Source organism: Zea mays, chromosome 9 (genome assembly GCF_902167145.1).
Source record: "Zea mays cultivar B73 chromosome 9, Zm-B73-REFERENCE-NAM-5.0, whole genome shotgun sequence".
NCBI lineage: Eukaryota > Viridiplantae > Streptophyta > Magnoliopsida > Poales > Poaceae > Zea > Zea mays.
Genome location: NC_050104.1, coordinates 19,833,149 through 19,843,275, shown reverse-complemented (window position 1 = coordinate 19,843,275; position 10,127 = coordinate 19,833,149). Strand labels below are relative to the sequence as shown.

The window sequence follows — 10,127 nt, the reverse complement described above, 5'->3', positions numbered from 1 at the left end:
TCCTAAATTGAAATAAAATTATGAATCCTCTGTATTTCTTACGGAAGCGTGTAATTTAAACACTTATATTTTGTAGGTGGTGCTTGATTTTTTAAGATGATTTTAGACAATATTTTTATACACCCACCTAGTACAAGTAACTTATTGTTTGTTTTTGTATCATAATATATCATTTTGTCTTTAATTGACTATATAAATAAATATAATTTGTTAATATTTTTTTGCAAACACATGCAATTTTAGTATAAAATATATGAAATAACTATTGTCTGAAAAAAAATTAAAACCTAGGCAACTGAACCTTAGCATTTTAGCAAGTCCCAATGGTTTCTTTATCAAGATTTGTACCCTCGAAAGAGGAACCTAGCATGTTCCTAATCTCGATGGTTTTCTTTTATCAAGTTGCCTACGCTGAAATGAGAAACCTAGGTGATATACTTATATAAGCAAAAACAATGTTCTTACATTACAACAACTACAAAGCTCAAAGTAACTATTACCCTCTCCATTCCAAATTATAAGATGACTTTTTTAGATACATAAATTATGTTATGTACTTCGATGTACCTACACCCACAGTAAAATTAATGTAGTAAAAGGCTAAAATATCTTATAAAGTTATAATTTAAACTAGAGAGAGAGTATTCAGTTAATAAACCAGGATAAAAGTGACAGCGGGTGTTCAGGATCGGGTAGAGCAGGTACTACTGCCTGGCGTGTTAAGGTGGGCAGGTGGCAAAGGCAACGAAGGCAAGAGAAACCCAAGCGAAATCGTCGATCATTTCAGCGCCCATGCCTACTGGTATGGGTCATGGGGCGGCCCGCCAAACGGTGGAAACGGCAGGTGCGGGTCGAGCTCGGCTTGGTGGTGGAAGAGCGACGACGAGTAGTCGAACGAGGCGGGGGCGGCGACCATCGCCCTGGAGACGACCTCGCCGAGCTCCGACGACTCCGCCCCGCGCATGCGCGCCCCCTGAGGAGCCTCGTAGTCGTAGTCGTAGACGTCGCCGTAGCAGGTCGCGGGAGCGCAGTCGTACGACGGCGCGGAGAAGCCGTAGCTCGACGCGGGCGGCGAGAAGGCCGCTGCCACGGGGATGCTGTCCGTCGTCGTCGCCGCCTCGCCGGCGTGGAGGAGAGGCGGCGGCACGGAGGGGAAGGAGAAGGGCGCGGCGGGTGCGGAGGCGGGGCCGCGGTCGTCGGGGTCGTCGTGGAGCGCCAGCCCCGCCGTCTCTACCCTGAGGACGCGCCTGAATCCCATCCCCAGCAGCCGCATGCCCGGGTCCTGCTGCTCCAGCGGTAGTGCAGGCGGCGTTGGCGGCGGCGGCGGTGTCTGGCTCCTCCCGCCGGGCGCGGACAAGGCCGCGGTGGCGCGCCGCGGCTTCTGGTGGCAGGTGTGCTCGCCCTGGTACGTGACGTCGAAGACGCACAAGTCGGCGTCGGATCGCTGCACCTGCTTCGTGGCGGCGCACGCCTGCGCGGCGCGGTACGTGCACCGGTAGTAGCCCCTGCGATGCGCGCCGCGACACAGGAAGTGTCAGAATACCAGACATCGTCACGACGACATCACATGAATCGAATTGTTTTGCTACGAATTTCCTGACGATTTTTTGTCCTGGGGAATTAATCTCTATCATCATCACAACGCAAGCAGTCTTCGATCTTTGATGGCTGTGACCTGAGAGGGTTTGATTACCTGGGAAACTTGGCGCCGAGAATGTCCTTCTGGCCGTACTTCCGCCAGCTGAAGCCGTCGTCCGGGGTGGCCTCCAAGCTTGTTTCTGGCACTCGGAACTTCGCGGTCCATCTTGGCAGACCTTTTCTGTAGGATTCATGACGACCAGAAAAGAAAATGAGGGCTCAGTCAGAAGTTCAGATTCTATATTTTATACCATTCCATTCTATTTGTGTTGACTCGCAGGTACGTTGTGCTTGTATTTGACCGAGCGTGCCGTGTGCTGTATATGCCCACGACCACAAAAAAAAGTGTTCCCTTTTTTGACCAAACAACTAACCATGTATGTTCGTAGCCTGCGAAAAATAATATAGAGGCGGGTCTATGTATAGTAATTCAAGGGTATTTAGTTGAACACCTAATTTTTAGCAAAGAAAAATAATATAGAGGGTGTAGACATATATCGGGGAAAAAGAGAGAGAAAAACAATCAGAATATATGATGTACAACAATTAGCCCAAATTGATAAAGGCCGAAGCGATATGTTTCTGCTCCTTTCTTCTCTCCCACCGGAAGGCCCAAAAAGGCCAAAATCCACACCCGCAATCTCCACGACGTCCATAGCTTCAACTAAATTTACCAAGCAAATTACGTCCAGACTTAACATAACACTCTCTTACTCATCCAAATCTTCTCCCTCGCTCGCGTCGCCGTCTCAACCGACCCCTCTTCCTGCGGGACTGTAACATTAACACGTGCTATATGGTAGTTTAGAGTAGCAATTGTGATTTGTGAATCACCTCTAAATTGGAGCGAGGAGAGATTGGAAAGAAGAGATAACGAGTTTGTGTGCAAATTACGTAGTCAACCTTGTCTAATTTAGTATTCCCTAGTTTAATTAATCTTAGTATCAAAAAGTTGTATAAACAATTTATGAGTTCTTTTAGGGGTCATTTGGATCCATTCGTTTTGGAGGAATTGAAATCTACTTAGGAGATGTTTGACAGATCTCCCGAAGTTCCGTTTCCAACAAGAATCACTCTCGCCTGGCCAAACGGTAAAAAAATTGATCTACTCTGGTGTGAGCGGAGTGAATCTAGTCTCCATTCTATACTATATTAGTGAGAGAGAAAAACTACTCCTTGTCGCTTCAAACGTGCTCCCTATTATCTAACCCTCGAGAATCACTTCACAAACTGTAGCCATTTCGCTAAATAGATTTACTCTTGCTAGAGAATCGCTTGATATAACTCTGCCGGAAAATTAACTCTCCGAGCTAGAGAATTATGGCTCGGATCTCTGCCAAACAGTCCCTTAATGAAGTAGGATATTTAGTTTGTAATTTGATATTCCACTACTTTTTAAAGCTTAGATATAATACTATCTCAAATTTATATGGTGAGGGGCGAAAATTAATTTTACGTATGGCCATATTATGTTTCTACTTTATAATTTATAACACAGTTATCAGCTCGTCCTTTATAATAAAAATATAGCACATAAATATCTTTCATATATAGTTAAATAGTAGTATACAAACATATCTCGCATACAGCTATATAGCTTAATTTGTCTGCACCTAAATTAGGATTATCAGAATAGAATTCAACTGAAATGATCCAACCGGGGTCTTTCTGTTTTGTTGTTTCGTGGTAAATTTTAGGAGCAATTGCACTGCAAAGACAATTTTGTTTTGTTTTAGAAAAATCAAAACCGCGTCTCGTGCTGGTTGAGTGGTCGTGTTGTTCCTGCGTTTTTACGTACAGCTTAAACGGGGTCGAGTCTAAACTTGCACATTTGCACGAACCTAAAACATGGCCATACCTAGATATGTGTAAAGCTCCAATACTCACTCCGCACAAAATATGACGCGATCGAATTTTTTTTTCTAGAACTTTAATTATTTGTCTCATTTAAAAAGAATTGCGAATTATTATTTATTTTGTTGTGATTTGTTTTATCAAAATCGTTTGAACGTGATTTAAAACTTAACATTTTTAATTCATATTTTGAATAAGAGAAGTGATTAGATTTTTGAAAAAAGTCAACCGCGTCGTCATAAAGTACATGTTTCCGATGAATTTGCATATATACGCGTAGTTTTCGATTTTTATGCCGTTTGACCCTATATGCATGCATGCACCCGCCAACCCCCCCTTTTTTTAGTTTGAAAAAAATGGAAAGCGAACGCAGTCAACGCACCTCCTCTTGCACATGGTGCTTTGGCGCTCCTGCGCCTGCGCGTCGACAGCGACCGTCCGGCCCGAGCTCTCGTCCGCCGACCGCGGCGAGTCGTCGGAGCGGTCGGTGCCCCGCGACGACCCCGGCGCGGCGGCCTCGAAGGCCCTAGCGACGGCCGCCGCCCGCCCGAGCGTGCGCTGCAGCCGCCGCGCCGCGCCCCTGTAGTGCTCCGCCGCCGCTCGTCGGGACGACGACCACGGCCCGTCGTCTTCGGCGGCCACCATCTCCCCGAGCTGGCGCGCCTGCTCCTCGCCGTCGGCGAGCAGCGCCAGGAGCGTCTGGATGCCCCCTTCTTCCGCTCCCGCGCCGTCTTGCATGGCTGGCTAGCTCTTGCTTGCTTGCCGCCTAGAGCTACTAACTGGTTCGATCGACCGACCGACCACTCAGCGACGAGTGCTCTGTGGACACGTACTGTGGTTGATTATTCTTGGAGGATTTAACACCCTGGGTGTTGATCGGTCTGTACGAGCGGTATTTCAGCAGCAAGCTGGGACGAGTTGGTGATGGGGATGCAGAGGAAAACTGGACGGATGCGACGGCGGCGACGGCACGACAGTGGCCGATCTGAAAGGGCGAGGCTATATATACGGTACCGCTATAGCAGGGAGGAGCAACGGGAGGGAGGACCGTGAAGTTCAGAGGACGAACGCATGAGAAAACACGAGGTGACCTCGAGTGTCCATGACATGAACACAGCAGAAGGATATATACACGAACAGGTGGCTTCTCGGCCAAGAGAATGGCGGCAACGAACGATGCAATGAGCCGATGATCACGAAAGCTTGCAGTGGGGCAGGTATATATGCAGGACGAGCGAGTAGGAGAGAGAGAGAGAGAGAGCAACGGCGGAGAAGACGAGAGGAATGTGGTGGCATGCAATGCTTGTTCCCGGAGAAGGATGCTAGCAGTAGCAGCAGTTATAAGTAGAACGGTTGTCTGAGATCCAACGGCCATGAATCTGTACTGTACTCTGCAGGTCCCGGCCCGTCTGTGCCGCACACCTGTGGTATTCTTCTCTGATTCCCTGGGTTGGGTGCTCGTCCGTCCATTGACCAGTCGGCGGTCTTTGGTCAGACAACTTATTATCGAACCGGGCGGAGGAGCTGGAGGGGAAACTGCGACGTCCACTAGCTCGATGGAGGAGCTGTGAAGAGACCCGAATAGCTAGCTAGGGGCTTGTTCTCACCGAAGAGCAAGCAGTAGCTAGTGACCCGTTCGCGCGCGACTCCTTTTGGAAAGTTCGGTAGGAACACGAATATTCAAATTCAAACCCTGGGACGAACGACGTGCAGTGCCGGTCGTCGTGCGCTGACCCTTCAACCCTGCGGTGCGGTCGATGCTACTACTGGTCTAGTCCAGAAAAGGTCGTCGTGTTTGTTTTGCAGAAGAGAGAGAGAGAGAGAGAGAGAGAGAGAGAGAGAGAGAGAGAGAGAGAGAGAGAGAGAGAGAGAGAGAGAGAGAGAGAGAGAGAGATAGGCCACGTACGACGGCGTTGCCTCATCATCAAGGCTGAGTGGAGGAGGAATGGAGAAGCTAGGAGGAGGTCAACAGGCGAAGGTCCAACGAACCGGCACCGAATCTTCAGACCCGTTTCCGCGTATTTGGACTGGGAGTCTGCAAGTGACAGTGACGCAAGTGCCACGACGTTGTGCTGACGCCGGCCGGGGGAAAGGAGGCAAGCCAGCCGCACAGGGAACAGTTCCCTTTTCTGCTCTCTGTTCTAGTGTTCTGCGCGCGTAACGATTCCCGAACGAATAGGATTCTGCGGCACTCGTGGAGCCCAGCGGTGGCCGCTGACGCGTCCAACAGCGAGTGAGTGAAAGTGAACGAACAAACGAATGAATGACGTCGCTCGCTAGTCGACTTGTTCGTACGACTCGCTCGCCGTAGCTCGTATAAGCGCCGCGTACATACCGGACGGCGTCGCCTTGTTGTGGATTCCATACAAACAACGGCGGAACAGTTCTCGTACGGATATAAGCGTAAGGATTTTTTTTTTTTACATATATACAAACAAAAACAATCGACTTTTTTCTGTTCTCGCTGCCGACATGGCTGGTAGGTACGGCACCAAGGCCAGCCAAACTACTTCAGGGCATGTAGAATGGAAAGGACTCGAGGAGCTAAAATCTTTCCATTTTAGTCTCTTCAATTCTCTCCATTTGCATGGCTCCCAATACATCTTTTAAACAAGCGTGTTTGATTGAGAAGTGAAGAACAATGAAGCGACTTTATTTTATTTTCTAGGGGTTTGGTTTCCAACAACGAAAGAGGAGTGAAACAGTCGGAGTTTTCATATGAAAAATATACCATAAATAGTTAGAATGACCCTACTCCACCAAAACGACCGAACACAGAGTGCTCTTTAGGACGCGAGCACTCTTCTCCCTCTTCTTCCCTCCACACTTAGATGACTCTCCAACCGTAGCGGCTCCACTCTATTCCAATATTTAACCAAACAAAAAATGGAGCGACTTAGTTCAAATTACCAAACATAGAATGAAATGGCTCTACTATTAGAAACTGGAATAAAGTCGCTCCATTCCGGTTAACTCTCCAACCAAACGCAACCCTAGAAAAGGATGTAGTTCTAAGTTTGGTTGGAGTACAGTTTGATGATACTACTCTCGTTTTTTTTTGGAAAGAGTGTAATTTCTAGGTTTAATTGGAGTCGAGTTTGATAGAGCTCTAGATTCTCCTCGCCAAACGTCCTAGTTCTGAATTCTGACGTTTCTCTCGTGATTGTCGACCACATCCTCTGAAAACGTTTGGTAGGGATCGTATGTCCAGATCCTTGAATTATAGAATTGCAAATTTCCATGGGCGGAAGAACCGCACGAGAAACTGAGCGAGACCACGGCATCAAACGTCATCTTCATTCAACTGCGGCAGAACCCGATGGTTGCAAGCAAGAAAAATATGAACCCAGCGATTATCATTTCAGAGCATAATCAGATTACAGTTACAGCAACGCATTGGGACAACTGATACAGTTCCAGCAATGCTATTCTGTCAACAATAAGGATTTCGTCTGAGATGTCATATCGCAGTTAGGTGATTACAAGATCGAAAATCAGGACAAAATTTTTCATGTATATACGTAGAAGGTAGTTCAGTAGCAGGAGACACGGCACAAAAAAAAAAAACATATCTTATATCCACAATATTTCCAGTACACTACACCTAGCACTAGAAAGCATGCAAATTGTCTGACTGTATGCTCTACTTCATCCTCGATTAACAGAAAGAACTACAAGGCCACAACCCACCTCTCACCTGATATTATACTGATACCACACCAAAACGTTTGGCTTTAGTCGAAGAACCCTGGTACTTCCCCTGGCATCGGAGCGAGTTCGTTCCTCGCAAACCTTTCCTCGTCAAAGAAGGTTGCCTGCACCACGCGCCCGCCAAAGAACCGCCCCTGCAGATCGACCATTGCCTTGGTTGCTTCTTCCGCCCGCTCAAACTGTATGAATATCCTTACAGCCTCATCGGACGGGAAGTATGCCTGTGTGATCTCGAATATCAGCACCCGGGACACCGTCCCGTACCTGGCACACTCCGATGCCACCTCGTCTTCCAGCTCGTCGTCAACCTCGCCAGGACCAACCTGCACATTGTTTCACAATCATGCATAAGAACTGCCTACAGAATTGTAAGTGTCGTATGTTTCCTTCTTGCTGAACAATCCAAACCCTCTAACAGTAAGTGGAAATGGATAGAAAATCTGAATTCAATGGATCGGCACTCTGCTCAAGTCATAGAAATTGCTCAGGATCCAAGGTCTCACACAGTTAATAGACACAATTCAGCAAGATAACTTCATGATGTCAGACTTCTTGGGGTCATACCAAGATACAAATATCATTTTCTTTGACATGAACATGGAAACTTCTTTATCATTAACAATCTAGTAATACTTATTATCTGATAAATCAATTTGTTTACCATGGTATTTCAGAATCATACTGATTCCAGGATCAGCTTCAATCACATAACTGAGATTTCATGACCATTGCATACCATCTAAATTAAAAAACACTAATCAGATAAGACTATTGCAGTACTATAGTCAAATCCAACAGAGAGCTCACTAAAAACCATAAACAAATTCTAGTGGAGTTTGACCTCTAATTATTCTTGAAAATTTTAAAAAGATTAACAAGAACATCAATTAATTATATACGGTGGAGAGAGAAAAAAGAAACTTAGCATTTCTAAACACATATTAACGAAAAATCCTGATTCCTGGGTGCTACATTGGTGCTCCCGTTTGTATTTATAAGCTAAGGGGCAAAGCTAATATGTAGTATTGTAGTTCAGACAAATTTAAATAGCTTGTTTAAACCAAGTTCAAAACTGCAAAGTTAGCAACTTACAATATTGTTACATTCAATTATTGCCAATAATAAAGGTAAGGTAAGGGCTAATCATACACTAGATAGGCTAGTTAACTGTGGCACTACAAGCAAACAGTTGCAAAGGTAATGAGCACACAATCTGCAAGTCATCGACGGATTAAACCTATGCTTCTATGCATCATGATAGTCAGAGATTCATACAAAGACAACTTAAGCACTAACAAAACAGGTATATATTGGAAATGGTGCAGCAATGACATTTAGTCATTTACCATGTTGCGGAGCAGCAAAACTCGTGTTGGTTGCCCATCAAAGTTGACAGATCTCGACTTCTTTTCTGAAGGCCTGGAACTGCTCTCATCAACAATAACTCCTCCCCTCCTATCGGTCTTCTTGGCCACAAGAGGCGCGGTGATCCCCTGCTCTTGCTTGCCAAGCCCCTGACCTTCTTTCCACCCCATCTTGGCCATCATCCGCTGGGCAGCAGTCATCTGTCCGCCGGCGCCCACACCCAACCCAGCAGAAGATGAGCTCCCAATGGCGAATCCATCCCCGTGAGGTGGGGACGAGGGAGTCCTAGCAGCAGCACCGCCACCGCTCATCGCTGCCCTCCTCTTCCACGCCTCCTCCCCGGATATGTTGAGGGAAGAGGCCCTGGACTGGTAGTCCTTCTCCTCGCGCTCGCGGGCTTCCCTCTCCCGCTGCTCGCGTTCCCTCTCCGGCTCTTGATCCTCACGGCGCCGCCTCTCAAGCTCCTTGTTCAGCTTAGCCTCGTTGGCGCGTCGGAGCTTGTCCTTACGGTAGTCCTCGTAGTCGTTGGGCCTGGCAGGGTCGTACTCCTCCAGCACGGTGGGCTGGACAGCGACGAACGCGGGCTGGAAGGAGGTGGCCGCGGCGGGTTCGGCAGCAACGGCGGAGGGAGCGGGGACGGAGGTGGGGGCGGCTTTGGGCGGACGCAGGTGCTGGTTGCGGAGAATAGACGGGGGTGTGGCGAAGGCGGTGGACGGCTTGCGGAGGGTGGGAGGCGCCATCTTGGTGGCGCTGGACCAAACGGAGGCCGTGGAGGCTTTGTCGTCGTCGCCCGCCGACGACGGCGGCGGAAGGTCGCCGTACAGACCGCCGAGCATCTTGCCGTACCTAGGTTTGGCTGATCAAGTGAGAGAGATGCGATTTGGGGAAGAAGACGAGGGTCCGATTTAAAATCTAAAATACAAAAATCAAATTATAGTCAACAAAACGAAATTCAGTTAATGCCAAACGAAATTGTGAACCTGAGCTCGAGTCGGCTCGGGGCATGCGACACGACAACTGTTGGGTTTAGCTCAAAGCGGCTAGATGCTTACGACGAGCTTGAGTCGGGTTTATTTTTGTGTCTCCTGAAAAAAGAGAGCTACCTCGGTTCAGCTCACTCAATTTGTTACATTAAATCTTGATTAGCATATAGTAGTACTAAATAGACAATTAGTTATGTTATTTAAGACTACTGTACAAAATTAATCTATTTTCTATATTATATTAGTAATATATTTATTTACTAATTTAACATATGTTACTTAAATTCATTTTGAGACTTTATATTAAAATTTAGAGAACGAGTTTGGCCAGACTCGTTGGCTTAGCGAGCCAACTTGCAAACCAATAATGAGCTAAGTCGAGCCAACATTTTAGGCTAGCTAGAGGAGCAAGCTGAGCCGAGATAAGTCCAGCTCAGCTTATTTCCACACATACCCGTGAGCCAGCGCTAATTAAACGACGCTTTTCCTTTTTTCCATTTCTCTTAACTTATTTTGGAGCATCTTCAACTATGACTTAGATCATTGTTGTCGGTGTTTTGTACCTCTCTCGGACAA

At 47.0% G+C, this 10,127-nt stretch overlaps 2 protein-coding genes across 4 annotated transcripts; both read right to left on the bottom strand.

Moving 5' to 3' along the window:
• Nucleotides 1-417: 417 nt before the first annotated feature.
• LOC103639781 (probable WRKY transcription factor 53) lies at nucleotides 418-4,821 on the bottom strand. The gene is made up of 3 exons (XM_008662493.3): nucleotides 3,875-4,821; nucleotides 1,694-1,819; nucleotides 418-1,505 (listed from the first exon to the last, which is right to left on the bottom strand). The coding sequence occupies exons 1-3, from the start codon at nucleotides 4,228-4,230 to the stop codon at nucleotides 797-799; spliced, it is 1,191 nt and encodes a 396-aa protein (XP_008660715.1). The 5' UTR covers nucleotides 4,231-4,821; the 3' UTR covers nucleotides 418-796.
• A 2,007-nt stretch (nucleotides 4,822-6,828) lies between these two features.
• LOC100282621 (splicing factor 45) lies at nucleotides 6,829-9,624 on the bottom strand. Of its 3 annotated transcripts, none has more exons than NM_001412120.1 (3): nucleotides 9,549-9,624; nucleotides 8,550-9,424; nucleotides 6,829-7,526 (listed from the first exon to the last, which is right to left on the bottom strand). In NM_001412120.1, exons 1-3 carry the CDS (start codon nucleotides 9,571-9,573, stop codon nucleotides 7,227-7,229), a joined length of 1,200 nt encoding a protein of 399 aa, NP_001399049.1. In that variant the 5' UTR covers nucleotides 9,574-9,624; the 3' UTR covers nucleotides 6,829-7,226. The 3 variants fall into 3 exon arrangements, with proteins under 3 accessions (NP_001399049.1, NP_001399050.1, NP_001149001.2); NM_001412121.1 differs by having other exon boundaries at nucleotides 8,550-9,414; NM_001155529.2 differs by lacking the exon at nucleotides 9,549-9,624 and having other exon boundaries at nucleotides 8,550-9,457.
• Between the last annotated feature and the right edge of the window lie 503 nt (nucleotides 9,625-10,127).

Bases quoted from the DNA above. Each gene is read 5' to 3' on its own strand.
- LOC103639781 (XM_008662493.3), bottom strand. From the start codon at position 4,230: ATGCAAGACGGCGCGGGAGCGGAAGAAGGGGGCATCCAGACGCTCCTG. The intron at 1,820-3,874 runs GTGCGTTGACTG...TGAATCCTACAG, and splicing joins AGCACCATGTGCAAGAGGAG to AAAAGGTCTGCCAAGATGGA. The intron at 1,506-1,693 runs GTAATCAAACCC...CGCGCATCGCAG, and splicing joins CTCGGCGCCAAGTTTCCCAG to GGGCTACTACCGGTGCACGT.
- LOC100282621 (NM_001412120.1), bottom strand. From the start codon at position 9,573: ATGCCCCGAGCCGACTCGAGCTCAG. The intron at 9,425-9,548 runs GTTCACAATTTC...TCACTTGATCAG, and splicing joins CCGAGCCGACTCGAGCTCAG to CCAAACCTAGGTACGGCAAG. The intron at 7,527-8,549 runs GTAAATGACTAA...AACAATGTGCAG, and splicing joins TTTTGCTGCTCCGCAACATG to GTTGGTCCTGGCGAGGTTGA.